General features: G+C 35.9%; 1 protein-coding gene across 2 annotated transcripts in view; it reads right to left on the bottom strand.

Annotated features, from left to right (window-relative positions):
- Positions 1-4,203: 4,203 nt before the first annotated feature.
- KHDRBS2 (KH RNA binding domain containing, signal transduction associated 2) overlaps positions 4,204-23,140 on the bottom strand; it is a 533,034-nt gene continuing 514,097 nt past the window's right edge. The window contains exons 9-10 of one of the 2 annotated variants that reach the window (XR_012919310.1): positions 8,492-8,665; positions 4,204-6,519 (exon numbers count right to left, since the gene is read on the bottom strand). Coding sequence is in view for 1 of the 2 variants with exons in the window: in XM_076003252.1 (XP_075859367.1) it covers positions 8,568-8,665 (98 nt within the window). In the remaining variant the exon portion in view is untranslated. Of the gene's footprint in view, positions 6,520-6,553; positions 8,666-23,140 lie in introns of those variants that run through there. The other variant, XM_076003252.1, reaches the window with a different exon arrangement.

The raw sequence follows: 23,140 nt of genomic DNA, 5'->3' as shown, positions 1-23,140 counted from the left end.
TGGACACGTATCGGTTTCATCATTAAGCCAATGAACATTTCTCAATGTAGGGGCTCTGTTCAATAGATTCCATGTTGCTCCCTCCTACATAGCCATCAATTGCTGTTCTCCTTGTCTTCTCACCTCCCCATGTGCTCTTGGGAAAATGGCACAAGACAATGGAAAAGGAGGGGGTCTGATAGTATCAGAGAAGTTGAAAATGTCATGTCAAGAAAAGCAGACTATGATCTTAGAAGACAGAAAATATGGCACACCTGTGTGAGGGTGTGCAGAGAATGAGATAGAGAGGGGACATTTTCCTACTGATAGAAGTCATCCTGAGAGGCATTAAGGTGATAGAAAACCTGTGTCTAGTGGTGAGACTTGCCTCCAGAGAGTTTCTAAGAAAAGGATCCAAGCATTTCCAAATTTCTCTTAGAAATAGATCCCTCACTATATATCCAACTGTGAAGTATGAAATATGGTGGAACAGAAACTTAAAACAAAATTAGTGTTCAATAATCAGTTACTGGCTGGGGCAGGTGGCTCATGCCTGTAATCCTAGCACGCTGGGAGGCTGAGGCAGGTGGACGTTTGAGCTCAGGAGTTCAAGACTAGCCTGAGCAAGAGTGAGACCCAATCTCTACTAAAAATAGAAAGAAAATTAGCTGGACAACTAAAAAATATATAGAAAAAAATTAGCCGGGCATGGTGGTACATGCCTGTAATCCTAGCCACTCGGGAGGCTGAGGCAGGAGGATCGCTTGAGCCCAGGAGTTTGAGGTTGCAGTGAGCTGGGCTGATGCCATGGCACTCTAGTCTGGGCAACAGAGTGAGACTCTGTCTCAAAAAATAAATACATAAATAAATAAAATAACCAGTTACCAGTTTTTAATGTGATTCATTCTGTATTTTTTTTTTTTTTTTGTAAAGAAAGATAAGCTGGCTGGTTAAGATATCCAATGGTGTATGAATCAGACAACTTCCTCTCCAGTTCTCTCCATTCCTCTCATAATAAAATATAAGACACTGAGATGTAAAACACATATCAAGTAGATTGACCTCTCCCATACACACTGTAAATAATCTCGCAAGTATCAATTCATATATTCTACGTAAAGATACTAATAAATTAATTTTTGTGATGAATATGGAAGACTGGTATTGTCAGTGAGCTAGAACAGCTATTTTGTTGTTAAGTCAAATACTTAACAGGAAACTAGAATGTCCAGACAAATGCTACGCATTATATTGGCAAAAGGAAATGCCTTCAAAAATTATTTAACATTGAATGGTACCTTCACTTATGTTCTTAACATATGATTGCATGGCTTATACAAAGATATATCTGGTTTGAAATTGACCCTTATTCTTTAAAGCAGAGTTCTGATCTATATAGATTGCAGAATAAAAGCTTGAAATTGCTTTCATGCTTATTTAATCATGTGAGTGTTTTTTTTAAATGTCAAAAAGGAATTTAGATTATAAATGAATTCATTTGTTCTACCAATGACTGTGGTCATGCTTCGTGACAAGCGTGGGAAACTCTGATCTACATTTTTATGATGCAATCAGAATGATTAATTTGGGGAAAGATCAAAGTAAAGATGTACTTCAAGTTAAAATATTTAATCAATCTTTTTTTTAAGTCAATATTTATCATATTGCTACAGAACAGAAATTATCTTAAGGCTATCTGAGACTTTTGATTTCTCTTTTCAATCAAGTTTATTAAAAGATGGGAATCTCCATAGCATTTTGGAAAATGTGTGGGTTATCAAACTTTGTTTTAAAATTGGCTTTGCTGGATATTAATAGTGGTGACATTATTTCCTCTTCTGTAAAATGAGGTTAATTGTACTTCTTCTGCATCTTTATTGAAAGGATTACAGATGGTTTATATAAGTTTTTGCATGAAAATTCTAGTACCTTGCTTGCCACATAAGCTAAAAAAACATATTTCATTATTATTACTGTTATTAATATACCCCCATATCAATCATAAATCATGCAATCAATTTAATAAACTACCATGCAATTGGATATTTTCAATCATTTACTATATGATTTTTTTTGCAGTAAAAATTAAACCTTCCCGTGGAAACTGCACACACAGCAATTGGACGAGTTTTTAGTAACAGAATCCTTGATACTGAAACTTGATACTCAGGTAACTCAGATATGTGATTATTATTCTCTATTCCCTTTAGAAACAAAACAAAATAACCCTACAAACTTCTATGTTCCATGAACCAAGACATGGCAATAGAGAGAGAATGCTATAGTCAAAGAGTTACATATTTTAAAATTTAATTTTTTTGATACATAATAAATGTACATATTTTCAGGATACAAGCAAAGATTTGATACATTCATATAAAGATCTAATTAATGTAATTGGGATATCCATCACCTTAAATATTTGTCTTTTTACTAGAAACATTTGAGTTATTTTCTTCTAGAATTTTGAATAATAGATTGTTGTAAACTATAGTCATCCTACTGATCTATCAAACACTAAGGCTTATTTCTTCTATCTAAGTGTATATTTGTACCCATTAATCAACCTTAAAGAGTTACATATTTAAAGGGCATTTGTGGTTTTCACAATATTATCCTATATATTTTCAAGTGAAGAACTAAAGGAATAAGAGCAATATTTTAATAATTTAGTTTAACAAATCATTTCCTTTCTAATAATTCTTGAAAACCTTTCATATGTCATTTCATGCCAATTTTATTTAAAGACTGTTAGTAGTTCAATTCTTATTAAGCTAAATGGCCATAGGTCCATTAATACTATATATTGAAAGTGAAAGTTGTCTAAATGGTGCAAATAAGACCTCAAAGCACTCTGGCTTCTTAAGTGGCATCAAACTGATTCTGATTCAATAAAGCTTGATTTTAGTAAAACTTCTTGTTGGACAAATTAGCAAGCGCAAAGACTTTCTTACTTATTACCTTTATTATTACTATTGAAAATACTTTGTTTAGGGCCCAAGCTAGCTGTCTTTGGTGTTTTAGTGGGGTCCCAGTTGTTATAGGATCATCAGTATACCAGGAGTTACAGTCTCATCTGAAAAAAATGTATGGAACATGCATACAGATAACTTCAAAATACACTTAGACAGACTGCAGTATAATTTAAAACCTTAATTTGCCATGCAAGTTTGTATCACTTGCATGAGGTCAATGTCAGGAATGTTTGCCAACTTTGGGAGTCCCTTTCTGGGACCCAGGTGGAACCCAACATTGTTTTCTGATACCAACAAGAGAAGGCATCTTCTGACTGTGCACATTTACTAATTAGGACCACTTGCTGAATGGTTTTCATTTTAATAAACGTTACAACCAAGAGGCCACTAATTTAGGGAAATTATCATTTCTTGGAGAAAACTAGCATATTCATTTTTGATTATTTTAAGAGGCAGGCAAGTTATGGCTTGACTGTCAATGACTCTACTATGTACACATATATAATTACCTTAACTTGATTTCAAACTCAAGTCTCCATTCTGCTAGGTGGATAAAAATAATCTCAGCCAATTCACATTAATTTGGATCAGCGATTTCTCCGTCAACTCCAGGATTTGTTTTTATCCCGTCTCTTTTTCCTGGGTTGGATTTAAGTTCTGGAGATGCCTGGAGCAGCTAGTCTTCTTACCTTTCCATGCTGTTGAGTCCACTGATACAATCGGCATCTTGGCCAGTATTGGTTTACGCAGAAGCTACTGCCCGCTCCCTACCTTCCTGGGGAGGGATTGTGTGTGGGTCTCGCTGCCATACCTGCTTCATTCCTGGCAGTATGGGGAAACATTCTAATAGCCACTCCTGCAGGATTGCACCCGGCACAGACAGGCGTGGGCAAGTCTGTGAGGCTCGCTGCCTCCCCAGGCTCCACTTGAGTCAAAGCTCCTCTTTGTGTTCCAAAGCTATCTGAGGCCTTTATCGGATAAATGACATGGCATATGCACTCTGGGAGGCCGAGGCGGGCGGATTGCTCGAGGTCAGAAGTTCGAAACCAGCATGAGCAAGAGAGAGACCCTGTCTCTACTATAAATAGAAAGAAATTAATTGGTCAACTAATATACATAGAAAAAATTAGCCGGGCATGGTGGCTCATGCCTGTAGTTCCAGCTACTCGGGAGGCTGAGGCAGCAGGATGGCTTGAGCCCAGGAGATTGAGGTTGCTGTGAGCTAGGCTGACGCCACAGCACTCACTCTAGCCTGGGCAACAAAGCGAGAATCTGTCTCAAAAAAAAAAAAAATGACATGATATATGGAACCCATAGTCAAGGCCACACTAATATGTTAGATATTGCTGCCTCAAGCTCTCTTCTCAGCCAGCACAATCTTTACCTCATAGATGATATACGTAGACAGGTAGATGGGAGTCTTTAAAATCTACTGTTTAACACATATACTTTATGTCTAAAGTCCATCAGCCTTATATTACTCAAAATGCAGGCTCTTGAATCTCAAAATCCCCTTTTTTTAAACATTGTTTTTGTGCTTAAAAGCAATGTTCTCTTCTCTTGTTCAGTACTGGTGTTTCTGTGATAACCCTACCTTGAGTTAATGCATGCAAAGATCTAGTCTGAGTGATAAGAGAGTCACAGGGTTATAAAACCATGGCAAAAATCTAATAATTACAATGAACAAAAAAATCATATTGATTACTATGTCAAAATAGTAACAACCCATGGCTGGGTTTCCTTTCATTGCTTTATCCGATGAAGCCCATTGTTTGAAAAGGATGAAGGAGAATAATAAGCAGGATATCCTCATTAGAGATTTGTTCTCTCCTTGCTTTATAAAAACAGTAAAATTTTTAATAACCAAATCAGATATGGAATGTGACTGACATAACATTTCAGAATTTCACTCTGTAACTTTTGATCTTTGATTCTGCAGATAAAGGAATTTCAATTTGAAGCACATACACTACTAAATAATTATTTTAACAGTTTGAATTTTAGAAAAGATACCTCAGCTGAAGAGAAAGTAATTATAAAATTGACTAAACGTGAGATGTATTTTGGTTTCATTGAATAGTTCCCTTAGGAATAGCTCTACTTCTTTACTTCAAAGCTGTGGTGGTTTCTTCTTACTTTTCCTCATAAAAATCTGAGCAATTCAACATAGTACTTAGTGACTGGGAGGCCGAGGTGGGCAGATCCTTTGAGCTCAGGAGTTCAAGACCAGCCTGAGCAAGAGCAAGATCCCATCTCTACCAAAAATAGAAAAAATCAGCCGGGCATGGTGGCACATGCCTGTAGTCCCAGCTACTCGGGAGGCTGAGGCAGGAGGATTGCTTGAGCCCAGGAGTTTGAGGTTGCTGTGAGCTAGGCTGATGCCACAGCTCTCTAGCCTAGCGGGGGCAACAGAGTGAGACTTTGTCTCAAACAACAAAAAAGAAACAGTACTTAGTGAGAAGGGCGACCTGACTGGCAACACAGGATTTACTCAGTGTCTTCACACAACTGGCCCTTGCTTTCCTTTCAGACACTTATTAGACTTTTCCAGCTGCACCAATTGAGACAGCCTATTCCTTTCCCCAGGAGGTGCCCCGTCCTCACCGACCTACAACTCCTTTTATTCTAGTCCACCTCGTGGCTTCCTCAGTCGCTGTCACGGCCACCCCCTTCATAAAGGCTCTCCAGGCTCTCACATCCCTCTCCCGCGGCACTTCTTTAAAGCTAACCTGTATTACGTATATTTGTGCAGTCAAAACAGGACCAGACCCAGAAAGAGAAAGCTTGGAGTTTTTAACCCTGCTCCAAACATCATACCAGGACATTTCAATTCTCTGAGTGTCAACTCAGCCTGTGGATTTCACAACTTGCATTGTTTTCAGTGTGAAGTTTACTGGCTAAAGCTTTCAGCTCCTTGTGCATCAAAATGAAGTCTCAACTTCCAATAGTGCTCAGTAGCTATTTGCTAAATCAAATAGAAGGGCAGATGAGAAACAAAACATTTATTGATCAATCCAGGGGGGATAAATGGGGAAAATGATAGAACTGTTCAGTTATTTTATTTGACTCTCATTGACAGGGGTTTGGCAAGGGGTTGGTTACAAACTACCTTATCCCTTCCCTTCATCTTAGCCAATGATTGTGAGTTCCTTCTCTTATATCTATAGAGTAAAAGTTTTAATACTCTTTCTTTTTACAATTTACAAGAGGGGGCATGTATTATAGTAGTTCCTAGCAAAGAAAAGGGCTGAAGATTATATACTAATTCACATTTCATTTGACAAGCTTCTGAATAAACCCAGAAAGGCTCGCCAGGTAAATACCAAGTCATATCACTTCATTTCAAAGGAGATCAAAATAGCTAGTTCCTTGCCAACAATCTAAGCCTTTTCAGTAGTTCAACAAGTGGCATTAGGTGTTTCAGCTCACTGCAATAGCTTCATCTTTTATCATGTTTTCATGTTGATGAAATTTATCTATTTCAAAGATGACCAAAAAATAAGCTTACCTTCATCCTTAGACCATCACATCTGTTATTCAATAATCTTTCTTTGCTTGTAGGTACCTGAAATAGTGAGAAAGAATAGAAAAAGAAAATTAAATATAACTCAACAGCATTTTGTACAAGGCAAATATTTACAATTTTAATTGATGACAGACACACACTTCATAAAACTATTAGCATGCAACTCCAGCTGCAAAAACTGAACAGCAATATGCCTAAGCTGGTTAGCAGCAAAAAAGTAAACCAATCACATCGACAAAAAGCCACCATACACAAAAAAACTGTATTTAAAAGATTTAACAGTTTTGGCATTCATCCCTACCATCAAGTCTTTCACTTTCTTTTTTTCCATCAAAATTTAGCTTACGTTTGATGTTAGCAAGAGTTGCATTACTATTATTGTTAATTTTAGTTCTGTTTATTGCCTTGAGGGTTATATATTGTAAAATAATTTTGGTGCCTCTAGTTAATGTTAATTAGTTGTTTTAATAGCCTATAGACCTATTTGTTATGTTTTTGTAGGTTTACTTTTTTAACTATCAGGAACTAAATAACTGAGAATATTTAACATTACTGGTGCATAGGCAAAATTACAGAGTTACTATTAGTGTTACCTGTTTAACGTTTAGTCATCCTTTGAGTCCTGCGACATATTTCCTTAATAATCATCAGCCATCAAGTCTGATAGTCTCAAAAGAAATATCAGCCCTCTAAACTGCCTTCAAGGGAGGTGATATTTAGCACTGAAAATTACAAATAAAGTTTTTGAGGTTGAATAGCAACAACTGGCCAGTGACACTGATGATTTGTTTGTCAAAACAAATTGTTATAAACTACGCAAATGAAGTCCACGCACTCCTTTGAGTGAAAACAATAAAGTGAATCTACGCAATGCTTACATGTTGGATGGGATATTTAATGTGCGGGGAAACTCAAAGGTTGAAGAACTAGGCATTTAGACAGTGGTAAGTGGTAATCTTACCTCTTTATACTCCATTACTCTTTCTCACGAGAGACATGCTAATGCAAACAAGTCAATCAGAATTTGTGTTTAGCAAGATAAAGCTTAGAGGATAGTTTAAAATCCATTTATTATTCTAAATCCATTTTTTTCCATTAACATGTTATACATTAGTGTTTACTAACCATGATTCATGTAACAGTTTAGTTTGTTAACTTTTAAATTATTTAACAACCATAAGTTATTAATACATTTTTAAGTATTACACAAATATCTTAAAACAGGCTTGGGTTCATTTTTGTAATTTTTAAATAGAAAACATTTTAGGCATCTCTTGAAGAAGAAATAAAGCAGGCATTTAAAGCTAGAAAACAAGTAATTCCAAATTTAGTTTTTACAAAAGTTTTCAGCTTTATTGACAAATTATGGCAAACATATTTGACAAATTGTGGTTTCCTATTTAGAGAAGCTTACACATGGAACTTTATGTGTGTTTTTTTTTCTTTTTTAACAAATACAGGTTAAAACACTGAACAAATTCAGTTAGCTACATACATACAGTAGCTGCTTGTTTTCAACCCCATTAAAACAGCATTTAAAATTAAATTTACAAACTGAATATCGAACATCTTCATCTAACTAACAGATATTAAAAGACAGGTTAAAACATCTTATCTACAACTTTATTCTCAGCTAGTTCAAAAATCATATTACAGTCTTTTAGCGACCCTAAACAAAGTTTCTGCTAGTTGGTTGAGACTCAAAATCTGTTAACAGATTCATGCTCTTTCTTAAAATAAAAAAAAAAAGAAAAAGAAAGAAAAAGAAGAAAGAAAAAAGAAAAAAAGATTACACACAACAATGAAAAACAACCAAGAGAATATCATCCTACTGAAAAGCTTATAGACTATGCTTGCCAATGTCTCTTTCAGTCCGTTTTGTAAAATAATACTAGTGTCAATTTCACGCCAACAGTATAGTGGGAAATACAAGAAATATACGGGAATAATCATGAGCAGTTATCCCTAGAATAGAAAAAAACAAACAAACAAACAAAAAAAGGACTATTACTTGTCTTGTTGCTGTTTATGTGGAGACCACAGGCTATGAATTGTCTTTGAGGTGAGGTCACAGTTGAGGAGGACCTTCAATATCTACCATAGGGGTGTTCCCTGTATCCCCCTCTGGCTGACCTCGGCGGTGGTGCCTTCAAGCTAGAGCGGGTTGTGGCCCATTCTTCTGGTGCTATGAACAAGAGAAAGACAGTAACGTACATATGACCACACAGTTATCAAAAATAATCACTTCAGGCACACTAGTTGACCAAGAAAAAGAGAATAAAAGATCTCAATACTGAAAGCTAAAACCTTACTACTCATCCGAAAGTGTGTATGTATGTGTGTGCGTGTGTGTGTGTGTGTGTGTGTGTGTGTGTGGCCACTTGTAATTAAACTTTAAACTTTCAGGATATTTTTCAAAAAAGAGAAGGTCAAAATCCTTGGATAACTACCTACACCTTTATTATATGTTAGATCTCAGTGCCACAAAATAGAGGAGTATCAGTGTAAATCACTTCTCATTTAATCTTTTCATATAAACTTGCAAAAGAAATTGGATATAGTAGACCAGTGGTTCTAAGCCGTTGATTAACTTGAGAATCACTTGGGCATCCTACACAAACAAACAAAATCAAAAATAACTAATGCCTCTTCTCTGTTCCCCAAACCAACTGATTAGAAAACTCCTCAGGTGGGATCTAGGGTTTGTATTTTTCAAATGCTCCTCAGATGATATTTATGTAGTCCAGGGTTGAGATCTATTGTGCTAAACTGTACTAGACAAAGTTAATGAGAGATAAGTAGGAGAGAGTAGAGAAAATTTTAAGCAGTAAAATGAGTAAAAAAAAAAATAAGTTTTTCCAAATAAACAACTCAGAAAACAAAGAGGTATTAGTACCCTAGGAAGACTCCTCATTTACCTGTTATTCAGAGTTCCAGTACCCTCAATGTTTTCCAACTTAGCAAAAAACCAAGAAATAAGCAACCAAGCTTTTAAGCATTGTGGAAAATAGCTATTGTCAAGTCTATGTCCAGAGGGGGAAAAATGTCCATCTTTAAAGAAACTTAATATTGGGTTTATGGTGACATTTTATGTGATTCGGGAAACTAGATTATCTTTGTCTTGTAATCAGAATTTAGTTCCTCATGGAGAGTAAATTACACACATGAGTCTATAGCAGCGGTCTCCAACCATTTTGGCACCAGGAACAGGTTTCATGGAAGACAATTTTTCCACAGCCCAGCGGGGGATGATTTCAGGATGATTCAAGCACATTACATTTATCGTGCAGTCAAACAAACCTCTCTGCTAGTGATAATCTGTATTTGCAGCCATTCCCCAGCGCTAGCATCACCGCCTCAGCTCCACCTCAGATCAGGCATTAGATTCTCATAAGGAAGGAGCGCTCAGCCTAGATCCCTCACGTGCAGTTTACAGTAGGGTTCTTGCTCCTAAAAGAATCTAACGCCACCACTTATCTGACAGGAGGCGGAGCTTATGCGGTGATGCGAGTGACGGGGAGTGGCTGTAAATACAGATGAAGCTTCCCACACTAGCCTGCTGTTCACTTCCTGCTGTGTGGACTGGTTTCCAACAGCCCACAGAGTAGTACCAGGCCACCGTCTGGAGATTGTTGACTGCAGCTCTATGGGATTGAAGAGCTGAGGTAACATATTTTCAAGTTTTCTTAGGAAACGGAAGTCCTTGGTCCCTTCTCAGGTTCTAATGTCCCTGGTAAATGTTCCTATGAAATAGCGGAACAGCCATGAGCACAGTGACAGAAATATCTGCCACATCCATTCCCAGATTTTTCACAATTTTAAATTGACGTTAAGTCTTGGGGACTTGCCATAGAGGACCTAAGTGTTTAATAAAACTCATTGACTTGGTACATGTGATATTTTGATACAGGCATCTTGGCTTTACTTGACATTTTCTAAAGCTCTAGGGCAGTTAACTGATGAACTAAAACTTCATTTCCTGTTAGCCAGCACTAGAATAGGGAGTGTCACTGTTCACTGTTGTATCCCGAGTGTCTGGAAAAAATGCAGTGCCTAGTGAGGCTCTAATGCAATGAAAGGGTGCATGAACAAAGGACGAATGGAGGAATAAATGTGGAAATGACAAAGTAGAAAGAGCTTCCAAGGACAACCTAAACAAAACAGCAGCAGTTGAGGTGAAGAAATTTGATGTTTCTTTTAAAAAAAGCTCCATAACAAAATCTTACATATATGCTATAAAGTCAGACTTCATACTCGAAAGAGTTAGTTATCTAAGTAGCGAAAGTGTCTCACTACTGAATTCAAGGAAGCAATCACAGTGGAATCCCTTTACAAAAAAGTGCAAAAACATTATGTTTCATTGTGTAAAAATGTGCTCTTTTATAATTCTCTATATGTGACTTAATACTATTCTCTTTCCTCTTTGCTCAAGGCTAGGAAAATGGGAAATACTATTAGTTTATAACAACTGCAACGAGGAAGGTAAAAGCCAGCCAAAATGAATTCCTGTACAGGCAACATTGATTTCAGATTTTCCAAGATTTCTAACCATTAGCAGAGGAAATCAAGGATTTAGTCTTTAATTCAGATTTAATTCAGACTTAATTCAGATTTTGGTTCTATTGTTTATATGTTCTCAGTAACACTAGTGAATTGAGATCAGGAAAATTATTATTTCTATTTGTGCCAAATTTCCTTCATCTATATCTTTCCTAATATCAGAATGTTTACATACAGTCACACATTTCCAATTACCATGTGATAATACAAGCCAGTTTCTCAGTGAAATTATATTCTTTGAATTGGGCTTGGAGAATACTGACTCAATGAATACTTTTCAATGTCACCATTTAGTGTGTCATTGAACTTTCTTAAGGCTTCTGGATTTCTTTACTGCAAGTATCAGAGATAGAAGGGATTCTTAGGAATTCAAAGGGATGGTAGCCTGGGTCAACCATGGAACTTTGAGCATGGAAGAGACCCAACCACAAGGAGAGAAAAATTATGATAAGGTCCCTTGTGAGGGGGTTTCTCTGAAATATGAAGTTATAAAGGCCCAGGAGTAGACTTAGAATTTATCTGTCCTCTTGGAATGTCTAGATAAAGAAGGATTCAGCAGACAAGTGGATTTAAAATATTTTAAGACTTCCTACAAATTTTGGAGTCCTGGCCAATTGTTTCTAGTCCTGTGATGTAGTCTAGGATGTCATTTTTTTAAAAAAAATCATTGCAGACAATGAAATTTAGGGTTTCTTTTTTTTTTTAAATGACAAAGGAAGGAAGATGCTCTCAAATCAAGATCATTGTCATATGAGAAACTCTAGCTAGGTTATCAATGTGAATTGAGCAAATAACAAATTACTCCACAGAGAAGGCACCAAATAACTATCTGCTGAATTGAAATTACTGGAATGGGTTGCAGAATTGTGGATCTGGAAATGACAAATTAGGATATGACAAACAGGTCCAGTGACTAGATCAAATTGCCACCATTTCTTGGCTTCCCAATTCAGATTTTAAGGTACCATATAGTATATGGAATATGAAATAAATTCAAGTTTATTATATGAATAATAAAGCATCACTAAATACATTTTTTTTCTTTACTGAAGATCTCCTAAATACCAGTCACTACACTATGACCTATGAATGAGGACAGTTAAAGACCCTTAAAAAAGATTACAAGGGGAAAATTAACAAGCAATTTCATAGATTACAACATAATTATAATTGATATTTTAAGAAAATGCTGGAAAAAATATAGAGGAGAAAGTTACTAACTAACTTTCATCATGCAGCTGAACTTGGACTGAACTCTAACATTTAATCATCTCAAAGAAGGGATTTTCTGAGCAAATATACTCGGTAAGAACACAGGTGCTGTTTAACTTATCTAAGAGAATTCACTTTCTTTAAAGGCTTTCCTGTATTAATTATTTTGTATCATCTGGCCTTGTTTCTAACCTGGACTCTAAGAGGAGAAACTATCTACAGTGGTAGACACATAGTAAGAACACCATAAATGTTTGTATGCTCCATATAAATAAATGGTGCTACTAAACCAAAGAGGAATTTTAAAATCAATTATGCAAAATAAGTAAAACAGGACTAAAAGTAAAACAGAAAGGCATTGTTAGCAATTAGGTTGTCATATTGCATGTATCTAATATATATCAATAATTCTTTTAAAAGATATTCTGTTTTTTTTTTATTGACTCAGATTGGTATTTTACCTAGTGAATCAAATTTTACAGCCTGTCTAGAGTGCATCTCCATTACATGCTAATCAGCATCACTGAGGAACATTTTACTTTGATAGAAGAGTGTAAATTACCCAGGTAACTCTTCTTGTACCTTAAATGTTACTCTAGTGACTGCAAAAGCTTCTGAGTCTCAAATACTGTGCTCTCAGCAAAATCAGGCCTATTAAGAGGTGAGCATTTTTCTATGTGTTCTCATCTCTGCGATGGCACCAGGTACTTTGGGGAGGATTCACAGTGGGAAAGAAAAATCTGGATGATTTTTAAAGTTGCAAAAACTGCATTCTATTATTGTTTCAGAGATACTTTAAACATCGAGGTTTTTGGGGAAAACGTGAAGCACAGGAACGAAGAGCCAATTCAGGAAAAGTAGGCATTATTTAAGTACCTGAGAAGTAAACATTTAATGTTTATCTTTCAGGAAGTAGTTTTAAATTGTCACCTTCAAGGCAAATTAATTTTAGGGATCAGTTCAGGAAACATATAGGATACCATGGAGATTTTAGGGGGCATAGCTATCATGTTCACGCTTTGCCAGTCCTACATAGCTCTGTGTTTCAGATTACTGAAATCTGAAAAGGAATCTCAGGAGAATGTTTCTTTTAAAAAACTCACAACAACAAAAGAGGGCAGCTCATGCTATTCATTTTGGGTACACTTTAAATCAATATGCAAAAACCACAACTAAAGCAGGAAACCTAAGTTAATCTCTATCGTTACAAACTGCTAATGTTTTTGGTTTGCAAATCATGTAAGAGCATTACAACACGGTTGATTAAAATTCACCCTGGTTCTGAGCCACTCAGTTTGCTGGTCTCATTTAAGTTTCTGATATCTCTAAGGAATATCATTCTACTTAAAAGCACCTTTCAAATATATACTTATGTGTTGTTTTAAGGCTATATATTCCAAAAGAGTATGTTAAGTTAGATGTTTAGCTGTTGTTGTAATTCACTATAACAATGAGGAAATTATAGATCAGAAAGTTTAGTTGTTGGGAAGACACAGAATTTTACCTATACCTGTCCTACCATCTTTCTACCACCCCTTTCATTGGAGCCTCTTTTTCCTCTTCCTTTTCTTTTTTCTTCTTCTTCTTCTTTTTTTTTTTTTTGCCTAGAAAACAGGACTTAATTTATTTTACTCCCCTAGGATTATAAATAATTAGAGATTCCAACAACAATTAATTAGCCATATGGGTGAGGTTGTAGTTTTAATTTTGTTAACAAGAACGTGGGCTGCTTAAACTGAACGTGTTGAGGTGCAAACCTGGTGCAAATCCAGAAGCCTTAAGAAAGTTCAATGACACACTAAATAGTGACATTGAAAAGCATTCATTGAGTCAGTACTCTCCAAGCCCAATTCAATGAATATAATTTCACTGAGAAACTGGCTTGTATTATCACATGGTAATTGGAAATGTGTGACTGTATGTAAACATTCTGATATTAGGAAAGATATAGATGAAGGAAACTTGGCAGAAATAGAAATAATAATTGTTCATTCATGAAAAGTGGAAGGCAGGGCTATCTGCTGTGCTCTAAAGCATTTTAAAATATTAATGTCATTTTGGAATGGAATGGATCAGCCATTTCATCTGCACAATTTGCATTCCCTCTATTGGCAATTGCAGAGTTTATTGTTTTAAGATGCAGAGGGGAAGAGAATAGTACCAAAGGAGAAGGATGGACAGTCAGCACCTAATTTCACAGATGAACATGGTGCATTATATTTATTCCAAGAAGAAGTGGGGTTAACTTTCAGTTCACTAACATTTATGCTCGCAGGAAATTCAGTCAGCTTCTGGGAAGCATTTACAGCTTTTGTAACTCTTTCAAATTTTTAATTAGATAGTCTCTGTCAGAAAAAAACTATGACTTGGGATAATCCATTTAGAGAGTAACAAAGGGCTTGGGCCTTCTAGGCATTCTTTTCTCTACTAGAATCTTATGATACACACGGCAGGCACTTGTAATTACTTATTGAATACATTTATTATGTTTAAATATTTTACTTCTTCATTTTAGACCCACAAACAGGCCACAGGGTTCCCTCAGATGAATGCCTGCACTTCAAATGGCAGTCCCAGGAGTCCTGTAGCCAGCCCTGCATTTGAATTCTGATTCTGCCTCTCTCTTGTTGAAAGCCCCCTTTGGTAATTCTGGGGCCATTTTTTCTTAACTTTTCTCTACTTTATACTTTTCTTTGTTTAATACCTCCAGTTTACTTCATGTACATACCTAATCTCCATATCATAACCTGGTTTCATAATTTTATCATCTGTGCCTAAGCTTAGGTCATTTGAATTACTACTGGTTCAAATTGTGAGCTCTAGGCAGGTTAAAAAAAATGCCCAACAAACTTCAGGCTGAGCCAAGAACATCATTCCAGGTAGCTCAGCTTTCACTGGGTGGTGTTTACAAGCTTCTGTGTTCCCAGATGAGGCCACCATGGTTTGGGATTTTAGGAAGAATCATTGCAATTCAAACTTCTTGGTGGTGGTGGTGTTTTCAAATGGCCTACTCTGTTTTAGTCCCTATCCTATACATTATCGTATTTGATAAATTCACTCAATCTGTATCATTTTATTTCTAATTATCATCCATTAATAACTGATAAATTATCTGTGTCATTAAAACTTAAACTTTTAGGCCGGTCGTGGTGGCTCCCGCTTGTAATCCTAGCACTCTGGGAGGCCGAGGTGGGTGGATCGCTAAAGGTCAGGAGTTTGAAACCAGCCTGAACAAGAGCGAGACCCCGTCTCTACTCTAAATAGAAAGAAATTAATTGGCCAACTAAAAATATATAAAGAAAAAATTATCCGGACATGGTGGAGCATGCCTGTAGTCCCAGCTACAGGGAGGGAGGTTGCTGTGAGCTAGGCTGACACCATGGCACTCTAGCCAGGGCAACAGAGTGAGACTCTGTCTAAAAACAAACAAACAAACAAAAACAAACAATAAGACTTAAACTTTTATTTTATTCTGCTGTATAGTATCTTGCAGGTGTGGAATAATATATGTCAGTGATTCTGAATATTTTCAAACAAGTATGTATCTATCTTTTTGCTTTGGAGTTAAGATCTCATCTAAGTAAAAAAGGAGACAAAGAAGGCAGCTAGAGAAAAGATTTCCAATATGGAAAGTACAGAAAAAAAATGGTGAATGATAATCGGACACAATGTAGAAGGTTGTCTGAGTAGCATTTAAAAAATATTTTCATTATTGTCAAATAAAATCTTGAATCATTCAAAAGCCTGTACAATGCAGCCATAGGCTTTTTAAAATGTACATAAGGACTTTATAATATAAAAAATAATATAAGGGAGAATAAAAATGGTGATATAAAGCAATATGATATAATTCTCTTTGCAAAGAATTCCAGTACTTTCTTTAATTCAGTGAAGAAGATAGGCTTGGTGACATAGCTTCACAGAATAGAGACAAAATTTGTCATTACCTGATTGATTATCTCACTCCCCCTTCCATCCATCATTTCTATTCCTGAGAATAGAAATGAGCCCAGTGTGTATTCTCCGACCAGCACTAAGTAATGGCAATTAAAAATAATCAGGCCTTGGCCGGGCGCGTTGGCTCACGCCTGTAATCCTAGCTCTTGGGAGGCCGAGGCAGGCGGATTGCTCAAGGTCAGGAGTTCAAAACCAGCCTGAGCAAGAGCGAGACCCCGTCTCTACTATAAATAGAAAGAAATTAATTGGCCAACTGATATATATATATATAAATTAGCCGGGCATGGTGGCTCATGCCTGTAGTCCCAGCTACTCGGGAGGCTGAGGCAGAAGGATCGCTCGAGCCCAGGAGTTTGAGGTTGCTGTGAGCTAGGCTGACGCCACGGCACTCACTCTAGCCTGGGCAACAAAGCGAGACTCTGTCTCAAAAAAAAAAAAAAAAAATAATAATCAGGCCTTAAGCTCTGCAAAATGTTATTCTTGCTGAATGACCTGCTCTAACTGCTTCTGCTTTTGCCCCAATATGTTTCTTGCCTGCTTCCCCAGGTTGATAAATGGCTCTCACCACTTGTATATAATAAAGATTTCAGCTAGTCTTTGTCCCTGGTTACTGGAAGTTAATCTCTAAATCCTTAAATTTCCCAAGTGATTGGAGTGTCTTTGTTATTCATAGCAGGTCCCTTCAACCACATCTGATAGTTTGTGTAACAAGACGACCCAAGGTGGGAGCTGATCATGCCAGAGAGTCCAACCATAAGATTAGAAGATTTAGACTTGGCCCTTGAGATATCAGCCCAACCTGAGGAGAGGAGAAGGCTGAATGTTGAAATCATTCAGTCAATCATGTCTACCTAATGAAACTACAGTAAAACCTCTAGACACTGAGGCTTGTGTGAGCTTCCCTGGTTGGCAATACTTTATATATGATTATGCATTGATGTGCCAGGAGGATAACGTAGCCCAGCAGATGTTGGAAACTTCAGGTTTGGGACCCTCCCAGACTTTGCCTTTTCTCTATGTGTCCCTCCCTTTGGCTGGTTCTGATTTGTACTCTTTGCTATAATAACACTGTAATTGTAAGTGCGGCATTCCCTGACTTCCGTGAGTTGTTCTTGCAAATTATCAAACCCAAGAAGGTAACCAGATGATCAGAAGTGAGAGTGGCCTGGACTCTCCCAAATTTATGACTGGTGCATGAAGTGAGAGTAATTTTGGAGAAAACTGTGCCCTTAACTTGTTAAGTTGGCCTAATTATGGGCACCTCTGTATCTGTTGTGTTGCCCTCTCCAATCTTCTCAGCAGCCTGAATCTTAGCTCTTTGTCCATGACTGAAGCTATCTGTGCCAGAACTTCTGATGCCAAAAGCCTCCTGGAATACCTGTCTGTTGCCTGCTACTGCACTGCCCTGAGCAAGAGGGAGCTTCTCCTGGATCTTCCTGGACAATCACAAGCTACAAAGAGATGACCTAGCTATTCTTGTTGTTTCTTTGTTTGCTTTCTGGCTTATCTTCTTACCAACTGAACTAAAGGTCTGACAAGGTACCAGTACAGTTAAGTCATTTGTTCAATATAAAAAGTCATTGGATATAAGTCATCAATAATTATAATTACATTTTCAACTGTCATAGTTTTTCAGCAGTCCATATATATGTATGTGTATGTATACACACACACACACACACACACACACACACACACACACACATATATATATTACTACTGAGTCATTCAATAAATTATGGCATTTTGATAAAATGAAGTCTAGCACCTTTATTTCAGAAAAATGTATCTTATTCTTTTTTTTCTCTAACCCATGCCCTCTTTTAATAAACATAAATGTCTCCTCAAACTATGGAAATTCTATAAAAATGCCTTAAGGTGGCACATCCATCCCCTGGATATATTTTTTCTTAGTTGGTGTACTTCCATGTTGGTAAGAAATCTTCTTCTCAGCTTTATATTCTGTACTTTATGTTTTAAAAATAGTTCATTTTCTCTATATTCTAAATATGAATCTATCTCATACTAAATATACTTTTTTGTACATAATATATTCATCCCCAAGATTCAGACAATAATCACTCAACTCTCTCCTCCCTCTTAGTTACAATGATTGAGCCATTTACTCAGCAGGAAAAAAAATGATTAAAAAAAAAACCCTTTCCTATGTCTTGTTTTATTGTCTCAGCAAGGGTGGTGTTAGATATGCATGAACTATAATTTTTTGTGGACTCTATCTGTTGGGGAATTCTAGAGAAAATAAAGGTTGAGATTTAACTGTTCAACACAGAATTGTTCAAAAAGGAAGTAAATTATATTTTCCATTACTTAAACTTACAGGGTTTTTTTAAAAGTGGATTTAAAATAGCAGGATCTATAACCAATGTTTGCTTACAAAATACTCAGTGTTATAAAAGCAGCCTGTGCATAAATTATGTGTTACCTTTAACAATGTCTCGCAGGCCATTGACAATTGATCTGTTCAGTAGTCATGAGAAGCAGATACTGACAGGAAAAAGTGGGTTTCAAGAATAATTTTATCTTATTATTGTGAGGGAAATTTTAAAGATAATTACCAAAGGATGGCTATTACATATTAAGATCATAAGCTACTTTTTATTGTAACCCCATGTATGTGTCTAAATAAAACTTATTCTCAACGTTAGCTTACAACAGAAATACCCAGGAAACTTTTAAATAATCCTGATGGCCAGTTCTCATCTCCAAAGATGGTGAGCGAGCTGGTCTGGGGTGGAAATTGGACAGTGGTATTTATTTCAAAGCTTACCAGGTGATTCTAAAAATGTGTGGTCAAGGTTAATAATCTCTAAAACACATAAAAGTAAGTTTTAATTTTGCCAAAGATTGTTGACTTAAGGAGCACATACTTTAAAACAAAATCCAAATTGTAAATACAGTTAACCTAAAATTAGCAATATAAGCAGTGAAGCAGTGGTGTACTGTTCTTTTGATTGTTTCTTGTCTAGACAACATAATCTTCATTTATTATTGAGACTAATTCAATCAGATATCCATCTAATTGTAACCTCTGAAATAGTAAAATAGAGAAAGCTACTTTTTAAATTAATTTTACAACTGAATTTTAAAATACTTTAGAAGTCCAATTTCACTAGGCCTTCTTACTTTCCATTTAAAATAAAGTTGAAAAATCTATAATAAAAATTAAATTAAAGCACAGTGATTTTTTTCTCCGTAGCTTATTGTATAACAATTTCAATATTAATAAGTAACAAGAAAAATAAATTATTTGCATACATTATTTTTAAATGGCTATTAAATTCTTGCCAACATTAATATAACTCATTTCCATTTTGTAAAATCAATTTTTCCAAATTTATGGTTCTCTTTACTATTAAACATAGATAGTCTTTGTTCTTGAATCATCACATGGCTGGCATGAATGCCAGTTGGCTTCATTTTCCTTTGCTGTTTTCACAGATTAATCAATGCAAGGCTTATTTTCACATTGGGATAATAATCATTCCAGCTCCTCAACACAAAATGAATATGTTCGTGTTCTGCAATTGACTTGAAGTGAGGCACTCAAATGCCCTAAAATACGGCACAAAAATTCTTTTTGCTTTCATTTATTTCAAGACAGTGTATTAATATTATCCTCCTTGCTTCCACACAGCTGTCATCTAAAATGCCACTAAAGAATGGGTACATAATTAGCTCTTCAGTTCATAGATTAAATACATTTTAATAAACAGGTCTTTTCTCTGGAAAGAGAATATTGCTGTCCGTTCTTAGTTGTCAGTCTCATAGAAAATTTAGAAGGTGTTTCTTATGTGAAGCATTGCTTAGCCAAGCTAATGTATGCACTATACTTAAAATTGCATTCTTATTGAATTATGAGCTATTCAGACTCATCCAAAACAATTATTGTGCCTCTGACAAATTAGGAAATATTTTTAAAATGCAGAAAATGATTTGGAATTCCTGTAAGTCAAATATTTATGCTCAAAAAATAAATTCAAGACATTGAAAATGTAATATTAAATATTAATTTAATAATCAATTTAATATTTAATAAATACCAGTGTATTAAATATTAAGTAATATTTATAATAAATGAGACAATTATATTTTGATAATATTAATTTATAATTTTAATATTTACATTTTATATTTACATTGTTGCAAGAAAAATAGTTTAATATTTGATATTAAAGTGTCTGCAAATATCTTGAATAATTTAATTGTTATGAAACCTAAAAAGGATACATGATTTCCTCAAAGTCAACAGATCTGTTACTTCAATGATGAAATATGGGTTCAAAAGAGACAAACAGAATTTTAACTTGGCCATGCACAAAGCATAAAATATGAAGATTCTGAGTGAAGTGTTGCATTGAAGGATTGGATTTTTTAAAATTTATTTCAGCATATTATGGGGGTACAAATGTTTAGGTTACATGTTGCCTTCTCCCTCCCCCCCCTTCCTGTGTCAGAGCTTCAAGCGTGTCCATACCACAGATGGTGTGCATCGCACTCATTATGTATGTATATACCCATCCTCTCCTCATCCCTCCCATCTGCCTGACGCTCCATAAATGTTATTCCTATATGTCCACTTAGGTGTTGATCAGTTAATACCAATTTGCTGGTGAGTACATGTGGTGCTTATTTTTCCATTCTTGGGATACTTCACTTAGTAGAATGGGTTCCAGCTCTATCCAGGAAAATACAAGAGGTGTTATATAAAACCATTATTTCTTATAGCTGAATAGTCCTCCATGGTATATGTATACCACATTTTATTAATTCACTCATGTATTGATGGGCACTTGGGCTGTTTCCCCATCGTTGCAACTGTGAATTGTGCTGATGTCTTTTTTATAGAGTGTTTTTTTGTTTTTTTGGGTAGATGCCCAGTAGGGGGATTGCTGAATCAAATGGTAGATCTACTTGTATCACTTTGAGGTATCTCCATGTTGCTTTCCACAGAGGTAGAACTAGTTTGCAGTCCCACCAGCAGTGTAGGAGTGTTCCTATCTTTCTGCATCCATGCCAACATTTATTGTTTTGGGACTTTTTAATAAAGGCCATTCTCACTGGAGTTAAGTGATATCTCATTGCAGTTTTGATTTGCATTTGCCTGATGATTAGAGATGTTGAGTATTTTTTCATATGTTTTTTGGCCCTTATTCTGTCTTCTTTTGGAAAGTTTCTGTTCATGTCCTTTGCCCACTTTTGAATAGGGTTATTTGATTTTTTCCTTGCTGTTTTTCCTGAGTTCTGAATAGATTCTAGTTAGCCCTTTATCAGATGTGTAGCTTGCAAAAATTTTCTCCCATTCTGTAGGTTGTCTGTTTGCTCTCGTGACAGTTTCTTTGGCTATGCAGAAGCTTTTTAATTTGATCAGGTCCCATTTATTTATTTTTGTTGATGCTGTGATTGCCTTTGGGATCTTCTTCATAAATTCTTTGCCTAGGCCAATGTCTAGAAGAGTATTTCCAACGTTTTCCTCTAGAATTCTCATAGTTTCACACCTTAGGTTTAAGTCTGTTACCCAGCATGAATTGATTTTTGTGAGAGGTGAAAGGTGTGGATCCTGTTTCAGTCTTTACATGTGGCTATCCAGTTTTCCCAGCACCATTTATTGAAAAGGGATTCTTTCCCCCAGTGTATGTTTTTGTCTGCTTTGTCAAAGATTAGATGGCTATATGAGGATGGTTTTATATCTGGGTTCTCTGTGCTGTTCCACTGGTCAATGTCCCTGTTCCTGTGCCTGTAGCAAGCTGTTTTAATTACTATGGCCTTGTAGTATAATTTGAAGTCTGGTAAATTGATACCTCCCATTTTGTTTTTATTGCCTAGGATTGATTTTGCTATACAGGGTCTTCTCTGGTTTCATACGAAGCATAAAATTATTTTTTCTATATCTATGAAAAATGATGATGGTATTTTAATAGAGATTGCATTGACTCTGTAGATCACTTTGGGTAGTATAGACATTTTAACAATGTTGATTCTGCTGACCCACGAGCATGGTATGGTCTTCTACCTGTTTATGTCCTCTGCTATTTCCTTCCTCGAAGGATTGGATTTTTATTTCCGCTGGCTTATTTCAAACCATTCCCGGAGAAAGCCTAAATGAGAGATTCCAGATTCCATCTTTGAATCTTTGGAATGCAGGATGCTGCTATTCTAGAGAGTGTGCCTGCTTCCTTCCCAGTGCCTTCACCTGCCCACACCCTTCTTTCTGCCAATGTGAGCAGGAGAGCAAGATGCCTGCAACAACTGACCATGAGTCTCCTCACATAACTGTACAAGTCTGGAGAATTTCCAGAAAACTGAGAATTGAGGCTATTCATTTTGTAAAAATACAGACATTCCATTGGAATTTAGTATCTGTACTCATGATACAACTAAAATGTAGCAGAGGAGTTACTGATTCAGGATGGAAGTGAACAAATAAGTGGAGATACGAGATTTACATTTTGGAATAATCATTATTGATTTAAAAGATTGTGCACATCTTTATCTTGATTAAAGATAAGATATATATGGATATGAATTAATCTGTGAGGTATAGAAAAGTAATGAAAAAACATCAATTGATATTTGACTTGAGTGGGTCTTCAAATCATTGTTCCAGATGTACATTTATATTTTATCATCTGCCCATTTGGGTATCATGGGAGGAACAACCTATCACCAACTACCTAATACCTAATATCTTGCTACACAATACCTAATACCAAAGTCTGAATGCATATAATGAATATTAATTTAATTGAGCTTCAAGATACAATGCTAAGCTCTGATGATTCCTTGTTGTTTGACTTGGTCCTTGCTCTACTACCTAGACAGCATATGAAAACATGAGGATTCTCAAAATTTAAATTTCATGACCATATGAGATTGACATGCAAGTATTTTATTTTCTGGTTATACAATAAGA

Source organism: Microcebus murinus, chromosome 5, assembly GCF_040939455.1.
Source record: "Microcebus murinus isolate Inina chromosome 5, M.murinus_Inina_mat1.0, whole genome shotgun sequence".
Classification (NCBI taxonomy): Eukaryota; Metazoa; Chordata; class Mammalia; order Primates; family Cheirogaleidae; genus Microcebus; species Microcebus murinus.
This window is presented reverse-complemented; position numbering and strand designations above follow the sequence as displayed.